This window comes from Tribolium castaneum, chromosome 4 (genome assembly GCF_031307605.1).
Source record: "Tribolium castaneum strain GA2 chromosome 4, icTriCast1.1, whole genome shotgun sequence".
NCBI classification, from domain to species: domain Eukaryota; kingdom Metazoa; phylum Arthropoda; class Insecta; order Coleoptera; family Tenebrionidae; genus Tribolium; species Tribolium castaneum.
The window spans coordinates 4,919,965-4,938,210 of NC_087397.1; the positions used below are offsets into that span (position 1 = coordinate 4,919,965).

The 18,246-nt window shown below is 35.2% G+C and overlaps 3 protein-coding genes and 2 long non-coding RNA genes across 14 annotated transcripts in view; 2 read left to right on the forward strand and 3 right to left on the reverse strand.

Annotated features, from left to right (window-relative positions):
* LOC664073 (uncharacterized) overlaps nt 1-2,402 on the reverse strand; it is a 37,517-nt gene extending 35,115 nt beyond the window's left edge. For both annotated transcript variants that reach the window (XM_064356434.1, XM_970090.5), the window contains exon 1: nt 1,814-2,402. In XM_064356434.1, coding sequence (XP_064212504.1) covers nt 1,814-1,965 — 152 coding nt within the window. In that variant the 5' untranslated portion in view covers nt 1,966-2,402. The remainder of the gene's footprint in view (nt 1-1,813) is intronic.
* Nucleotides 2,403-3,512: 1,110 nt separating this feature from the next.
* On the reverse strand, nt 3,513-8,319 carry cindr (CIN85 and CD2AP related). 2 transcript variants are annotated; one of them, XM_008202976.3, is made up of 4 exons: nt 8,170-8,319; nt 7,639-8,106; nt 6,747-7,340; nt 3,513-5,498 (listed from the first exon to the last, which is right to left on the reverse strand). In XM_008202976.3, exons 1-4 carry the CDS (start codon nt 8,171-8,173, stop codon nt 4,753-4,755), a joined length of 1,812 nt encoding a protein of 603 aa, XP_008201198.2. In that variant the 5' UTR covers nt 8,174-8,319; the 3' UTR covers nt 3,513-4,752. The 2 variants fall into 2 exon arrangements, with proteins under 2 accessions (XP_008201198.2, XP_008201197.2); XM_008202975.3 differs by having other exon boundaries at nt 7,639-8,109; nt 8,170-8,307.
* A 46-nt stretch (nt 8,320-8,365) lies between these two features.
* LOC103312780 (uncharacterized) lies at nt 8,366-9,199 on the forward strand. Its single transcript, XR_511410.3, has 2 exons — nt 8,366-8,775; nt 8,825-9,199. It is a non-coding gene; the product is annotated as an uncharacterized LOC103312780 (long non-coding RNA).
* A 5,971-nt stretch (nt 9,200-15,170) lies between these two features.
* On the forward strand, nt 15,171-17,821 carry LOC135265833 (uncharacterized). 4 transcript variants are annotated; one of them, XR_010333661.1, is made up of 3 exons: nt 15,171-15,285; nt 15,335-16,833; nt 16,892-17,821. It is a non-coding gene; the product is annotated as an uncharacterized LOC135265833 (long non-coding RNA). The 4 variants fall into 4 exon arrangements; XR_010333660.1 differs by having other exon boundaries at nt 15,335-16,291; nt 16,858-17,821; XR_010333662.1 differs by having other exon boundaries at nt 15,335-16,291.
* Nucleotides 15,654-18,246, reverse strand: part of LOC664001 (RYamide receptor) — a 35,767-nt gene continuing 33,174 nt past the window's right edge. For 3 of the 5 annotated variants that reach the window (XM_015984236.2, XM_008202971.3, XM_064356012.1), the window contains exons 5-6: nt 16,969-17,179; nt 15,654-15,962 (exon numbers count right to left, since the gene is read on the reverse strand). In XM_015984236.2, coding sequence (XP_015839722.1) covers nt 15,757-15,962; nt 16,969-17,179 — 417 coding nt within the window. In that variant the 3' untranslated portion in view covers nt 15,654-15,756. 5 annotated transcript variants of the gene reach the window in all.

Here is an 18,246-nt window from a genome sequence, read left to right on the forward strand (position 1 = left end):
ATTTCTTTGAGATATTATACCATATCGGGCTCAATATCAGCATATTCGAGGTTCTTTTAGGAGCTTTTTACATGGGCGGTCTTCACATTCATTGATAAAATAAAATGTTCCTTCTAATAACAGGCTTACTGTTTACTTCAAAGGCCGTTTGAACTTTCGATACCCTTAGAAAATCGATCAAATCCTAAAATTAAATTACTCACATCTTTCTCCTAAACCCTTTTCCTGCAGATGATAGTCTAACGCGTTTATAACCCGATCTCAGTATTCGTAAATAACTTAAACCAACTTCATGGCATATTCTATTATTGATGTTGTATTGTTGCTAGTAATTACCCGGTCTTTGTACAGGAATCGGCAGGAATAACTCCTGAGGCCAGTCTCCAAAATGAACATTTTCCAATCTAGATCGGTTCCGCTATTGTTATATTGAATTTAGGCAAAATTGAAAACATTTCAATTAAATTGTTGCTATTCTGAGTGCCTTTGCCTTTGTGCAAATTAAATTACCAGTTAATAATCTTAGTAATTACTCATGCAATAACAGTTAATTATTACAGATTTACGCTTACACACATAATCCAAGAGACTTTACAGATTAGTTTGCTGATGATACGTTTATACACCAATTCGTCAAATAATAAAGTTCTCGTCGTTGAAACAAGAAATTGTGAGTTGGTAAAAAAGTCCACTTGTTATTTATGAGCAACAGTTATTACAAAATCACTTTTCTGATGAAACTAATCGAATAATTTATCACATTAATCACGCTACTGTGTTACAAGATTTTGAAATTGAAGTGAATCAGCCGCAACGAATCGCGACTCAAAAAATAATGCTCAACTAGTCTAACATCTTTTACATTCTCAGAAACGAGAATTTGTTTTTTCCTTCACTATGCTCAAAATTAAATTTTTCATGTACGCTGTTACCTAATCTTAATCTTAAAATACTCGAAATAAATGTATAAATGTTAGAGTTAGCTAATTATGAACTTTTAAAAATAAAACAAGTAAATATTTATCCTGGAACGTTACCTGAACCTAATTATAAAAAACGCTTTTGTTTACCATTCCTTGGAAGCAATTGTGCGTTCTCATAAATTAACATAAAACAAAGAGGTACTTAAAAGCAATTGTTAGAATTATAGACCAACTTTAAACAATTAAGTTCGTTACGAAATATTAAATTTAAAAATAATTGCCCTTTCAAACACGTAATCGTTTAGCCATGTTTGATAATAGTGTGAAACTCTTCGTCATCGATGTGTTCGTTGACAATTTGTAAATATATTTGTAACGATAGCGTAGGCACTTTAATTTAACTTTATTTGATTCGAACGTAATAAACTCAAACAGCGTAAAAACTTTTTATATTGACTGCTCATCGAGAAGTTCAAGGGTCGTAAATACAAGAAATGAAACGAATAGATTTTAATATTTTGAAACACTGATATTGCTGCAAACTCCGAAATAAAGCGTTATGTTTTTTTGCCTGTCAATAAACTCCGCACTGATTTCTTCTGTTTTTCGGCATTATTTGGCCCCGCGGAAATTCAATAAACAAGCCGACCATTTTGCAGCATTATTAAACAGAACGACTGATGACAGCAAAATTAATTTTCTTAGCATGAATGCACGTAAAATCAGGAAATCACGTCCATCAAAGGCAAAATAAACCGAATCGATATGTCTGATCACGTTTATAATTTGCGACACTTCCTGCTTCTTCGTTAATCAATCTAATAACTTCTTGATCCAATTAACCAGCACCTTGTATTATTTGGCGAAACGAGCATAAAGGATAGACTCACATAATCCTGAGCTGCTGATCCCGTCTCAGGCGCTCGTCACGGCCAAGGACCTCCAGGATAATTTCACGTTCTTTATCGGACAGTCTAGTTGCTTCTTTTGTTGCTGCAGCAACCAAAGCATGGGAACAAGCTGCATCTTCACAACATGACATCACTTGAATGTGTTTGAACAAATACAAGACCCGGATTCGATTCCAATTAATTGATCGAGCGGTGTGGGAATTTATCGTCCGGTTAAGACACGTAGTGATAAGTAAACTCACTGTTGGTTTAAAGTTACTCGATTTCTAGGACTTTGTTGTAAAATGTATTACACATGGCTTTATCAAAGGAGCTGGGTCAAGCTGTCTGGCACACAGCTGAAGAGAATTTGCAACTTGAATAACGCACCCCTTTATTTTTTTTTGTTCAGTTGTGTTTTGAGTATTGCTTTTTGTGGGTGTTTCAGGGTAAGTATTGTAAAATCGGCAGTGTTTTTGTTACGAGCACTTCGACACGTGTCTAGTCGCGAAATTTTGTGCAAGTGTGCAGAACAGCGTCCTTACAACGACACGGTGAGATATCAACTGCGGTGGATTTTCTGTTTCCCCTCCCAGAGCTTTTAGCGGGTATCTATAGCGACCAGCAGCTTCCACCTCGTAAACGTGACAGCAAAATTACCCCCTGACGTCATTGGAAAACACCCTCCAACAGGTGGCATTTCTCTACCTTTATAGCTTTACGCGGTATCGCTGACTATGTCCCCATTTGTTGCTGCACCAATGAAATAACTAATTAACATCGACCTGACCGAAACATCAAAGAGGAAATGGAACTGGATGTGGGAAATGGTCGTTTTGAATATCACAACTAATAAAAAACGCTAAAAAAGTGAAGCTCATGTTCCTCAAAGCCACCAGCAGATCATAGAGTTGCGCTTTCACCATTTTTATAAAAATACGCGCTGACCAAAGAACTCTATGCAGAGCCCATCCCCACTTTTCTAATTTACACAATTAAATCTTTACCAAAAATGCGATGAAAAATAATGCAGTTCCCTATTTAAAACTGTAGGTCAAGTCATAAATCAACTGTGATAAAATGAAGTTTATTTTCTCTCTACATTCGTGCTCATCGACTGAAAAATTGGTTTTTGAGGATATAGTTTTCTATTTTTATTTTTCTGTTCTGGTTTCAGCTTTTAAAACAATCCAGTTATTTAAGAAAAACAATTGGTGCATTTGCTTTCGGGTCTCAAAGTAAAACAATAATAAAATAAAAAATATATTTTGGAAAATAATACCACAGTTATTGTATATTGAGCTTAATTTTTGGCAATTTTATGGTTTGAGCAAGTCAATCTAAATGAAAATGCATTTAAAAATCTTGGAAGTTTCATGTTACGCAAAATTTGTAAGTATAGACAACCAAGCATACAGAACGTTTATTCCAGCTCTGTTTTTCGCCCAACTAATCTCATATTTCTTCAAACACTTCTGGAAAGTGTTTGAGGTTGTGTGGGAGAGCCTACAATTCCTGGTTAGTTGCGGGAAACCATATTAGAAAGCCCAACTAATCTTCAATGAGCAGAAACCTCAAGTTACTAAATTAAGTCTGCCCACATTTCCTCTCCGCCTTATTCGTTACAATTATGGAGTTTGTGGCAACTAGGTCATCATGCTAAATGCGGGGTTTAGGTGTTGGAGTAAAAGACCAGAGACTTTCTTAAATATTTTATTTACTGTTATTGTTCAACAATATGTCTAAGTACAATTTTTCATTTTTTATTTTATTTACATTAAGTGAATTATGGAATGTTACATTATTACAAGATATCTCTTACCTCTTCAAAATATAGTTCTTGCACAATCTACTGAAGTAGCAAAATATGAGCTAAAAGTCTTGAGCTACCAGGATTAAAGCAATTCCACTTAGCGATTCATTAAGTTACTTTAAAATTATCCTATCACCGTCTTTGAACACTTATTCATAATAATTATACAAGAATACAAAAATACAAGACTCACTAACAAAATAGTTATGTATGTCATTCGGCCAGTTCGCCAAAAATAACTGATATGACGTGTGGCGCCAATAAATAATTTACAATTGTGGCAAACATATTTTTGACGAAAGCCGCTACAAGATGCTAAAAATCGTAACATATAAAAAGGTTAAAATATACACACGTAATGGAATCGATGAACAAAAGGATAAATAAATACAGTGAAAATTCTAAATTTTCACTCTGAGCAATGGAATGATTTTCATTAATACTTACATACAACTATCATGTACCTGTTAATTTAATTAGGCTAATGTGGTAAAAACGCTATATAAAAACTGCGGTAGCTAATTCATTTATATAAAATCTTGCAATTCTCTCTCATGATTTTGCACAAACTCAGCAATTTAATCGATAGTTGTACTAAAAATGAAGCTAGTTGGACCAATTATGAAAAATGTCACTGAAAAACTCAGGGAAGACTAATTGGGTAACACGTTACTTTAATGACTAGACAAAGATATGGAGAAAACGTTTCCAATTCCAGAAAAACTAAATTATTCACGCTTAATTTTTTGGGTGAATAACTTCAATAAGTTAGTCGTTGTTTAAAGTAGGAACTATTCGAAAAAAGCAAAAGTGTGTGCTTGGTCACAAATAAATAATCAGAAAGACGTTGTAAAATTATTATATGAACTTTTTTCCTCTACCTCTCTATAAAGCATGGTAATTGCAATTTTTACCATAGACAATATAACTAAAAAACGGGTTAGTTTCAAATAGGCAGTATTTTTAGTGCCAAAAGTAATACTGTATTAAACTTTTATTCTATAAAAAGCGTTTCGAGTGGAATTAAATCGCTGAGTTTCGGGGTCAAAACGCTATGCTGCATCACCTACAGTCTAATATAAATGGCGAAAAAATACTTAGCTATAAATAATATAAAAATAAGGGTTTAAAGTTGTTGAATTGCACCGTCTTGTAGAAACTTGTCGAAATTCGCTTCAAGAGCCATCCTCCTCTCCGTTTCAATTTGCAGTTTCCCTCTAAGTTCCTCAATGGCCGCTTCATAATTCTGCCGTTGCTTTTCGAACAACTCTTCAAGTCTGGCTATCCGATGCTCCAATTCAGCGTATTGTTTCGACGTCAGTTCTTCACCGGAATCTCCTCCAGCGCTGCTGTCAAGATTCGTGTCGATTCTATGCATAGGCGAGGGAGTTTTATTACTGGCAGGTGACACTTTCGTGATCGGCTTTTGTGGCGTAAACACATCAGCTATTGTCTGTGGCTTGCTAGGTATTGGCACGTTAGGTTTATTTCGAATGGCGGGAAATTCGTTGGTGGGTGTCTTTACTCTTGCATTCGCTATTGACTTAGATTTGTCGACGGGACTGGGATCCTTTTTGAACGACTTCGACTTGGCCTCGTCGTCGGTCTTGTCCGTAGGGGTTAATCTGAGCTTGTCTTGCGGTGGCGTAAACGAGCTGCGTTTTGCCTGATTGAGTTTCATTTCTTCCAGCCATGGAGCCGGATGTTTTGCCCACTCGGGCAGCTTGGGCTTGCTTTCGGTCGGGTCGCCCTCCGAGCTGGAACTCACGCTGAACGCTGCCTCAGACATGGTTTCCAGCGCGTTGTGGTCGCTGTTCCCGTTCATGAGACCCGGCTCTTGGTCTTTGCCGATGATGGAAGGCGGCCGCCGCCCTGCAAACAAGCAGCTCTTCCAACACCACAATCTTCCTTACTTATTTATTTATTTCCCCACGAATACAGTTCTCGCAATTATTAATACGAAGAAACAAAATTTCGAAAAAATTCCTCCGAACAAAAAAGTTGCCGGTGTTTCGTCCCAAAAAATGGCCGTAATTCTTCGAGTTGTTTCTATTTCCGGCGTCGAATTTTGATAAACCAAGCCAAAACCACGATACCACGACACTTGTCGGGAAACCGACAATAAGCTAGAGGTTATTGCACTCATTTTGCGATAAAATTTTAAAGTTCATGGAAAGGTTCAAGACATACATTTCGGTGTTTATCTTGATCGCGACGACGCTTTATTAAAATGCATTTCATAACTTGGCGGCCCCTTGAATAAATTTCAACGTAAAAGGAAGACGAGAACCGCTAGTGAAATGATGCTCCTATGAATAATGCTTTGCATTTTTTTTATTCATAAAAACTGAGTTGTATAATTGTATAATTTCGTAATATTTGGCGTTTATTATTAGTACGTGATGTCATGCAGATCTTAGTCATTATGATGTATCATACAAAATATTTGACTGCAAATTGGAAAAATAAAACAACACTATAATTATTTAGCATCAAACACTGTTTATAAATAATAATTTGTCGGAACATATCGTTTAATTGATTTTCTTACCCACTGACAAAAGTTCGCCCTGTAAAGACTCTTCAGCACTCATTTCCACATCTTCCATAGTGAAAATGTTGCTTTTCAGCAATTAATTTAGACTTAACTTTCATATAAAATTGCGATTACACTCTAATCTTATCTATAAAGATAAAAAAAACTCATACATAATTAAGAATTCCTGACAGGTTGCAAATTTGTAAACGTTTTTTTCTAATACCAATAATAAAAATTAATAGAATTGACATATACAACATTAGGTTACATTGAAAAAAATTAAATACATATTTTTTTCTACGTCTGATTTTTCTAAACTTTAAAAGTGTTTTTCTCAAAAACATAATTCACACCGAAAGAAACAAAACCGACAGAATCTGCTTCTAATTATTCTAAATTAATTTCAGTTGTAGGCGTTTTTAATTTTTCATCATAAAAAAGTAATAAAACGGTTTGCGCGGTAATTACGTAAAAAATAGTCAGTTCGAAAACGCTGGTGGTGTTTTTGAAATTCGTTAATGTAATAAATAGAACCACTTGTGTGCTAAGAATAAATTATGTAATAGGTAAAAGATAAATACCTGGGGCTTTGGGCCTGCTTGCCCTCACGTCCGAAAGCAGCGGCCTCCTGTGCACATCATCGAACACATTTTCGGGCAAAGCACTTTCACAAGGTTCGGGTTTAGGCGGGGAAATTTTGCTCCCAGTGGCTCCATCCACCACATCAACTAGTTTCTTTTTCAGCCCTTGAAAAATACCACCGGAGGAACTCGACCCCGATGGTGATTTTTTAAGCGGAATTGTGGGCTTTTTGCCCGGTAGGGGTGGCGTGGTTTTAGTGTGTGACAAATTCTCATTTTCGAGTTTTTCACTCTTATCATTATGCACTTCTAAGGACTTTCGTTGGGCACTGACTGTGCCGTGTTTAATGGAATGTGGCTCCACGAGGGACTTGACTCTTCTCTCGTCTTTTTGGGGCGTTTCATCGCCGGCTGAAGGCAAAACTGTGACGAAATTGTCGGGGAAAACCCCAACAACGCCGTTCAGCTCGCCTTTCCACCAGCCGGGGTCCTGGCCGTCTTTGCTGATAAGGACCACGAGATCGCCTTCTTTGAGCGTCAGCTCGTCGTCGTTTTGTGCCTTGTAGGGAAATTTGACTTCGCACAAAATCTTGGCTGAAATTTAAGTGGAACACAACATTTGTTACAGTGATAACGATAACAATCGTGCGCCTGTATAAGCAATAAATAAACAAATATAATTTTATCACACACTTAAAAAAAGTGAAAAACCGAAACAGGATTACAATTATCAGCGAAAACGTGATATGACTCAAATGATTAGGGAGATGAAGGTCTAAATTGGTTCAAAAATCGTGAAATACAAATAAATTTTCTTTATCTGCGCCGTAAAAATGTTAATTGCCAATATTACCAATCAGTGTTCACAAATAACAAAGATAATAACACTCACTTGGTTTGGAATAAAGGGGCGGCGTTTCATTGCTGGCAATGCTGTTGGTTAAGTTCTCCTTGCTACTGTTGTGTTTGGAGGCAAGGGGCGCAATCTCCTCAACAAAGTTTGAGGGGAAGACGCCCTCCTTCCCGTTGAGGACTCCTCTCCACCAGCCCTCCTCCTCTTCCCCCAATATATCAATGATATCACCCACGTTTAAATTAAGCTCGTCTTCATGGTCTTGCTTATAGCTAAACACAACCCTACACTGCCTTATCCTGGAGGCGTCCTTCCTATTCCTTAGCACTACAGAGGAGTCTTTGTCTAACACTTTAACAAAATTATCCGGGAACAAGCCCTTCTTGTCCTTCAACGTGCCCTCCCACCAACCACCCTGCTTTTTGGTCACATCCTTGATGATATCGCCCCTTGTGATTGTTAATTCGTTGGGTTCTTTCGCAATATAGTCGTGTTCTACTAACACTTCTGCTGAAACATTGTTCAAAGTTAGCATTTTTATTTGCAATGCTGTGAAAAATCCATACTAACCCATTGTGAACCATGCGCAGGATTTTTCATGTGTTGTTGTAAGACATAATCAAACTTGCCCTACCCTTATGATATCATAATAAATAATATTCTAATATTTATTAACTTTAAGCAACTACGTTTACTGTTTTGCCTGACACTAAAATTCCCTACAAATGTCACTGACGGGTTATGCAGGCCCCTGAAAGTGTATACAAATTATGTGTTCACTAGGAGGGGTGGGGCAAAGGGGGGAAATGGCTAAAATAGTTCGTGTGCTCCAGCTTAGAGGTCGCGTCAGTTGCAAAGAAATCTGTAAATTTAAAGGAATCTGTCACACATTTTGCTAAAAGTAAAGAAGGTTCACTTAAAAATAATCGACGTGCGCACACTTCTCTTTTTAATTCTTTGATTTATCAACAGCCGATTATTTTGCTGTCGTTGCGGTTTTTGGCGACATTTTGTTTTAATGTGTTTTAAAGACTTCAGAAAACGATTTAACGTGATTTTTTGGATGTTTTTGTGATCAAACATCTCTACTTTTATATGGATCTTTTATTTGAATCTAGTGTATAGTGTGAATGACAGTGTTTTAATGAAGGATGAATCAACTTAAGGCAAATTAAGGTAAACGTTATTGAAAGGTGTCTATACAACAATTAATTGCGATTTCTAGATATTAATATAATCATATTACACCAAGAAGGATCACACAAACTTAGGAGATGAAGACCGTCCTTGGAGATGATAACGGTTCTTGGGATGTAATTGAAAATCCCATGAAGACGAGTTAAATATAATGTGCAGTAATTAATAGGTATATCATAATAATAAATAAATTTATTGTAGTTGCGAAGCTAGTATTTTGTGAAAGCAGGGAGTTTAGGACTTGCTATGGTTCAAGGTTTTCAAATTCGCCATGTCCCTCTATGTCTTAATCTTTTATGTTGTTTTACACAATGTTATAACGCCTATGCCTGTTAAAAAAACAAGGTTTGTCCTTTTTGTGATTGCTTAATTTAGAAACTAAGCGAAAAAACGTATTCTACAAGTATCATACAAGTTAATCAATATTAAAGCCTACTATTATTATAAATTTAAATGATTACATGGTAGTTTTAATCAGTTAACTTCCAGTGATAGTTATGTATATCAGATATGTGGGTTTTTATTTAAAATAATTTTAGCACACTTGTAATTCTCTTGTGTTTGAGTAATTTACTAATAACTATGATGCAATCGAGATTATTTTTAAAAAATTTCAAAACTTATCAAGAACTTTGACATCAAACTGTTAAAGTACGTGTTAGGGCCGCTTTTACAAACGTCCGTAAACCTTATAACCGCGAATAAATTTCGAAAAATAGTTGTTTAAATTTAGCCTTAAGGGACTTAAAAATTGGACTATTGTCAAAGGTTACAAGCAAAATTTTGATATTTTTTTGCTTTTCTGAACAGTCTGTAGACAAGTAATCAAACCAACAAAACTGATGTATTTATACAGACTGATCCCGAAATACTGTGTCTGTTAGCAATCTGAATTTAAATTTTAAAGGATACCAATAGTGTACACTTTCAGGTAGCAATTCAATAATTTAATCTGATGCCAACATACTCAGTTTCTCTGGATCATTGTGTATATTTAGACAATGTATTTACATGTATTATTACATCTGAGTATGTTTATGAACAACAATTCGAGTTAAATTAATTTTGCCTATACATTCCAGCACGTTATTATTTTTTTAATAAATTTTTATTGGAAAGACTTTGTTTCATTTTATTAAGCGATGTTAAATGTTTTTGTGCTATTGCAACTGTTACAGATGCTTTTTTATTAAAATGTCTCGTAACAGTGCATGAGTACAGAAACATTTAACATTTATAATTCTTTAAATTTGGAAAATAAATAAAATGTCCTGTTTGAATTTCCCGCTATTATCGAATTAGTTTGTTCTCCCCAGGTTAGGTGGCGCTTTCGCGAAAAAACGAGGGGTAGACAGAGAGATTCGCTTCTTCCTCTCTCTTATTCTATGGGGTTATGTAAAGCACCAAAGGCGTGCGAAAACTACCAATAGGCAAGCCTTAAATAAATGTGCTAGATTTATTATTGTAAACGTTAGGTTCTCCTAAAGTAATGTATGATAATCCATGATCGCAAAACATTTATTAATTGTTTGTATCATCATTTAGATTTTTTTGAAACAAAAATATTAGACGAGCCCGCACTGGCAAGTTGCTTGAGCGACACCTAATTCTCAGCATTTAAAACTACGTACAGATTTCTGTTTTATTTATAATGGTTGGCGCCAAATTTTATATTTAAAAAAATAATGGTTGTAGATTGAATAAAATTAATAAAATACGTAGATGTAATTTGAGAAATGTTCCGCTTTAAAGTAATTATATATAAAATCCGCTACACTTTTTTTGGTGTTACACGCAATGCTAGTGTAGTAAGGAGTGTAGGAGATGGAGTAAAAGTAAAGAACTTGTTATGTATAAAAATAACTTTATTAATTTAGGACATTTTGAAATGGAAAATAATTAAAGATCACTGTTGGAAATAAACCGATTGCCTTCTGAGTGTTTGCCGTTGTAGCGATAGCGACATTTGCCATATGCACCTGAAACAACGACAGACAATGAATTAGGATTGCAGTCGTGTAACACTACCTAGAAAATGTACGTTGTTTGTGCCACAATTTTCTAAACAATACTTTTATTTAGTTTTTCCTGTCATAAGTTAGAAAGCAGAGGAAAAGTTATGCTGTAGTTACGACTTATGAATGTCACTCTCTTGGGTAGGTAATTCAACCGAAATGAAATATGAGTATAACTTGCAAAAGATTCTTGTTAAACTCACTTTTGATATATTACATAAATTGCTTTGGTAGTAAAAATAGAATAAACGTATAGTAAAATTTTATTTTTTCAATCTGTGCATTAAAGCAGCCCATAAATCTGGTGGCTATTAGATTTTGCACCGTGTCTGGCGTATCATTAGCAATTCCGAGATTGTCTAACCCTGTGACAAAACTTTCCGGCTCATCAATCTTCTAAACTTATTATTAGTACATTTAGCCCTGAAACGCGCTATTACCGAAAAGGCAGACATAAAGACAAGAAATAAAATGTTTAAACGATACTTCCAGCTTCCATAATACATACCTCTAAAATCATCTGGATTCCTTATTGACTTGGGTAATGGTGTAAAGGAATTTGAAATGGCATTATTCCGAACGTTCTCGCTTATGTTTGATATATTTGGTCTAACGATTTTCATAAATTGTCCTCTCCTTCGAGCTTCACCCTTTTCCCACTCACGCACTTTATTCGAGTCCAAAAACTTTAAACTCGGCAAGTGATGCAGCACGTAATATCTGAAAGCATTAACGCATATTTTACGCTGAAAGGAAACACAAAATTTGTGTTATTGGACTAGTGCAGTTGTTTGTATTGGAAAGCCAATTGTAATTTATCCTGACATTTATTGCACGATTTGAATACATATGGGTATGTTGTTGATTTTGTGATTTTATCAGATCCTGCTCTGCCACTGGACCAAACGCAAAAACAGTAAATTACTTGGCTACTCACCGATATCTTTGGTAATCTTCATCATCATTATCAATGTTGGAGAGTTGATTAGGGCAAGCTTTGTTCCCCAACAAGCTTAAATAGGTTAGTGCTGGTAAATTGTGACGAATTTTCACCACTAGGGATTCAATATCGGTAATCTACAACAAACTTTCGGGTTATTTATTATTTACAGACGCAATATTTTACAAAGTTTGGAACGAGGCAACTCACATTGTTTTTATTGAGAGAGAGCGTGTGCAGATGTGGTAAGTAAGGAAGAACTAAGGAATCTGAAAGTTGATTATTATCCAGCACCAACTCCTTTAATAAAGGAAATCCCTCTAATCCCTTCAAAGTGACTAATTCATTGTAGCTCAGGTCCAAGCTTTGTACTTTAGCCCCGTATAATTTTACTAAAGCTTCCGGAATTCTTTGACACTTCTGTCCGCTATAGCATAACTGAAACATTTTAATATTGTGAGTGGAACAATTTTGTGTTCAAGATCAATGTCTGTTTAATTGCTTCATTAATCTTGGATTATCTCCTATTGTTACAAAACGCGGCTCTTTTCACTGCGGGTTAATTCTCTGCGAGTAATGTTTACAAAAGGTTGAAAACCGCATAACAAAGTAGTAATTACTTGAGATAATACGAACTGCCTCAAGGACTTTTAAGCATTTTCCCTTCGTTTTGAAATTATTCCAATCAAAGCCTATTGTTTCTGAAGAATTTTCAAACTCCTCTTACCTTTTCCAGCTTGATTTGGTCTAAGTTATTCATTTGCTTTGTGTAACTTATTTGGGAGAATTTTGACTGGTTTTGAACTCTCGTTTCAACGACTATGTTACAGCTGAAGTGGAGACGGACTGGTTTTCGTATGGCTTTTTCTGACATTAATAACGGTTGTTATTGTGCTCCTCTCCATAAACACCGATAACTTTTCTTCGACTCCTCATCCGTTCGTAAAAAATATGTTTATAATTTATGGATATTGATGGTCTATTTATGGACCGTGTTATTTTAATTCACCACCTACTGATACTTAAGCAGTACTGAGTTCACCAGGATGTTGCTTCATTCCATTAACGAAGCCGCAAAAACGACTTTCAATCTTGTTAATGAAGCATTATTAATTTTTGCAACCACGGATTTTTCATTTTTACCATGTTTTATTCTTAGGGTGGAGTAAAATATTCCACACTCTTTCATAATTAAATAAAATTGGGATCAATGGGTTATCAACAAGGTGTTTATTTGTACGAATTTAAAACTTTTTCAGCGATAATTTGTTGTGAACTTACTTGAACTTTTTGGATTTATTTTTATACTAATTCCACCGAAACCGTATTTATTTGTATTGAAAACTACAAAGCCATTTATTTTAAATATGCAATAAGCCATGGTTAAAAATAATTTACGAAGCGATTTGACTAAACGAAGTTCATTCATGTCGAAAATAAGTGACTATTCCTTGCGTTGTATTCAGGGAATGTAAAGCTTTGATAAAATAAAATGATTCTGTAAAAACTCCTAGTTTTTAATGACAATAGCTAGGGCTTATTGCCAGTCTTTGTACTTAACAAAAGACATTATACTGCTCTTGTCCGTGCTATCTGAGAAGGAAAAATTAAGAGATAAGAAATTTTCACCGGCAATGCTTTAATTTAACTATAAAACTTCTGCCAACAACGCAACTAATAAAGATTTTGTTTTAATTGATTTCTTTGTCTACTTGAGATTTGTTTCAGATTTTGGTTCATTATGCTATAATCAACTGTCACTTTATCTTAATAAAAAATATTTCTTTAATACGGTATTTTGGAGAGAAGATAATTGTTACTGAACAACTTATTATTAATCTTTGAACCATGTCAACTTTTTTTTATTTAAGTGAAAGCAATTGATTCAGGATATTATGATACATTTGTAAAAAATTGTAAGCCATGCATATCATCTACGAATTATGTATGCAGAGAGATTGGAGAAAATAAATTATACGGTCATCACTGGGTAGTTTTTAATAACTTAATAAGTGGGAAGAGAAAAAGCTCACCTTTAATCTTTGTAATAAGGCAAAATGTTTACATTAAATATCCAAGAAGTCATTATAGGGCGGTCTCTCTTATGACTAGACAAGTTCATTATTGAATATCGAGGTCAGTTTTGCGGTTAAGTTCCAAAGTCGGGCGTTTTGATTAAGTTAAAATTACATAGTTTGAACACAGTTAATGCAAAATGAACCAGCGCTCTTACGACTACGACCTACCAAATATTGCTTACCCTATTATCAACATACGTCACAGAACTCGGGAGCATTTGTATCTCAGCCATGTTTGAACCCATCGATGCTTAGCATAATCGGTTTACTTTTCAGGAAACCTCACACAGGTATAGCATAACACGCACGAAGAACTGACAATTCTGCGGAAATATCAATAACAAAATCGATTTACAAACATTTCTGTGCAGTTTGAGTGACGGTAAACAAGCTGCGCAAGTATAGCTCTCATACAAAACAAACGACAGTTGATAAAATTCTTATCAAAATCTTGGCCTACAAAAACAAAATCACCACGCGAGTGTGGGAGATAACAATTTCTCTCAATATTAAGTCGTCTGTTAAACGGAATATAGTGGCATTTTTATGAGAAAAGCTCCCAAATCTATTTATTTGAGCTGAGCTTTTGATGGCAGCGATGACAGAGATTAAAGTATTTCGATTTAAAGTCAGGAAAGATATAAACATGTTTTGGTGAATATTCTAAAGGCAAAATTAATTAAGGGCGGGACTGGAGCTTTCACCTTGCTTTCGCACAGACAGAACGTATCAAGGAAAACTTTTGAGTGATTTCAAATATTACAAGAATTTAGATATTTAAGGCCAACTTTTTGTCTGAATTGAGAAGCTCAGTTTATTTGCTGCTCTCCACTTGATCTCTTCTGTGTTTCACCCAACAATTAAGAGTTTCCCCAGCCCAGACGTCACAAAACAAGCTTCAAGTTTTAAAGCACAAACTCCCATAAAACTAACTTAAGTTTTCGTAAAATTGTGCATACTTACAATATTATGATGTATGACAGAATTTGAAGTGAAGTAGTGTGTGAAATTTTTTGCAAAACCATGAAATGAAAACGCGAATTACTGAATTGTGTACGTCATACACGCAAAAATACTTGTTTTATTAGTCGCAATCGCGTTGAGCAAATCCGCGTTAAATTGCTTGTTACCATTTCTGTTTAATCCAGCGTTAAAATCGTCAAATGTTTAACATCACACGAATTTTCAGAACTATTTATTTTATGGGCAATGATACGCAGCCGATCGTAAACACAAACTCAATGTTGCAAAAGCTAACGTGTTCCTCACATGATTTTTTGTAATAATCGTCTTGATGAACCCGCCAGTGATATGTTGTACCATTTGCACACAATTTTTTAACAAAGTTTATTACGTTGCCCATAAACTTTTGCTATTATCCCACGAAGAAATTCACCAGATTGTGGAATAAAAATTTTACAACATGTATTAACAAACTCCGGGTGACATAATGAAGGTATTAGTGGAGAAATATTGACTTACCTCGCCATAAATTTCCGGTTTAGGTCATACTTACAAACGTCCAATGTTTCGTTGTTTGGGCTAAAACGAAAGCTCTGTAATGCGAAATGTACATGGAACGTTAAAATTAAATAATATGTTTTAATCCATTTCGGGAGAAGCGACAATAGTTCGGAGCAACAAAGAAACAAGCTTTCGGGGACGATTTTTCATCAGTGTTTTGAAATTGTAAAAGGGTGTTATTTTGAAATTAGGAGCGTTGTTTCAATTCGTCCCTTCTGGGTATTGTGTGACGAGGGAAAACTACTTGACCCGGAATTGCCCCAAGTAGCGGAACAGTTTTTTTAAATAAAACAAATCGGGTTTATTGCACAATTTTTTATTAAATAAAATTTTCAGATACTACATAAAATTGGACAAATACTTATCTCCTAACATGACAATCATCTGAGAGACATTTGAAATTTTACATTTGCTCATCCATGATATTCTGCGAATATCTTATCCGCCTCACCCCGTTGTGGGTGTGCGTATTTCTCATCACAGACACCGATCTGACAGGTAACTGGTGATTGCAAGTGGTGTATTTGCTGCAATTCTTGCGCTTCATGCTGATGTAGGTTGTGCACGTGTTATTTCTCTGTAAAGATGTACTCTCCGTACCTTCCATACCTGCAACAAACACCTATACAATACACATAAGAGAGAATCCTGCTTAACAAGATTCAGAACATGAACTATTTTTATCGGAACTTCCCGACCGAGCAAGAATACGCTTTCTATCACTCGTGTCTGAGGAGAAAACTCGAAAATTCATCGGACAATCATTGAAATTGTTAAAATGAGCTTCCCAGTCCTGAGTTGTAAACCAGGAAAATATGTGTACTCCAGTAAATGATTGCCTGAAGTGGAGATTGCAAATATTTTACATCTAAGCAAACTTGGTTTGACAAAGCGATATTTTCTGGTGAAATATCGGAAACATTAGTTTTGGGAGCTAGGTACTTTAATTTATAAGAGTCAATTTCATATAGTCATTAATAGCAGCAAGAAATTAAGTTTGTTTGCAACACAAAAATTTATGGTTAATTTAAGATGAGTTATAATGGCCATATTTATAGCAGATTCGATATTAACGTCAAACTTGAGGTGCTTTGAAAGAAAGTTGGTAAATACATATTTATGCACCAGTGGTAGGAAAACAATTTGTTAGAAATAGACGACGGTATAATAAAGAAACGCATTTTTCTAATTAAAACAACACTGGCAGGAGGTCATGTTTAACCCACATGCAAATTACACACCACATCCATTAGAAAAGCTCATTTCTCTAATTCAATACGATTTTAGTCTTTTTATAAAAGAGGTGTTGCAAACAAAAATTCTTGCCGCATCCGCCTTTGTTTCCTCCTGTAATTAATTCCTCCGACTTTTATGTTTCGTTTTAAACAAACAGTAAAAAATAATCTTTGTCGAAATTAAAATTAATTGTTATGAGGCGGCCAATTATACAAATTACTTTTACAGTTTGTCCTTCTCCGAGGTAATAAATTTTTTGCCCTTTCAGCTCCGGCTGCATCATTCATTTAAAATTGTTATAGAGCAAAATTAGCAAGTTGGACAACGGGCTAGGAGAGCAAACGTAGGCAGAAAATTAATTTCAATATTGGGTCCTCACCTGCATGTGAGAATCTTGCTGATGTCGTTAATGGAGTTACACATCTACGGAGGCAAGGGATGGACATCATAACTTGAAGGAAACCATTTCGAAATCGTGCATTCATGTAGCAGTATATTATTGGATTGTAACAAGCGTGGGACATTGCCAGACCATGTAATGGGAAGTACAAATATACCATGACACTGCCACTGATGTGCTCCTTGAAGATCTGAAAAAACACAATTTTCCGGGATTGTGCTCTTGCAGGAATGTTTGCAAGAGTAAACGACTCTCAGCATAACATCCTTTCTCAATTTTTTCAACTGAAAACCAGTTTCTTGTGTGCAGTTTGGATAAGCACTGCTTAAGCTATCCTTCAGAGGCTGAGTAATTTCAAATCAAGGTGCACACAAACCCTCAGTCAATGTAAAAACGACTGCAAAGGCGATTTTAATCATAAAATGCTGACTTTTGTCTGAAACGTGTTACAAATTTAATTTCTTCAGCAGCGAGACATTAAAACTTTACGATAGTGGATTAAAAACCTGCAGTAATTTACGTATTATTACGAACTGAAAACTACCCAGGACAATTTGTTATATTTTTCGAAGAAAAGCTACAATCATCTAGTTTTTGCAAGAGAACGGGCATTGTTTCACCTGAAAGAGACGCTATGAAAATATAAACCAGTAAAAAACTTTTTGTCCGCCGCTATAAAGTGTGGCCTTTCTAAAATTTACAAAACGTGAAATGTAACATTTATAAGCCGCAGGAACACGCGAATGGAGCCTTTTTCTTATACGTTTCCTGGAGCAGGACCCAGAATTTTATTACATGTACACGGAAATCAATAAAATTTATTGCACACTTACTATGACTGTTCTTTTATTAAGTGCCCGAAAAGCTTTCTTTTATGCTGTTGTCTCAATTCGGGGAAAAAGATTCTAATCAAGTAATGACAGTGATAAGAAAACTTCTCTTATTCTGCCTCTTACCGAGGACGAATGGATGCTTGTCTGGCTAATCACATAAATTACGCCATTTGCATTTGCGAAATTCAGTGTCTGAAATAATTTTATGAATGGGGTAATAATTTCATGATTAAACTCTAGAGAAATATTATTACGAAATTTAATCCGTGAAATAATAATTTGATTATCTTTCGCGAAACTGAGAACGGTTTGATTTCATTAAACACATTCTAATTGTAAGAATAGCTAGAATTAAGACTTACTTTGTTGAAACGAATCACACTTTTGTGGTACAAAAATAATAAATCAGACTGAAACTGATACA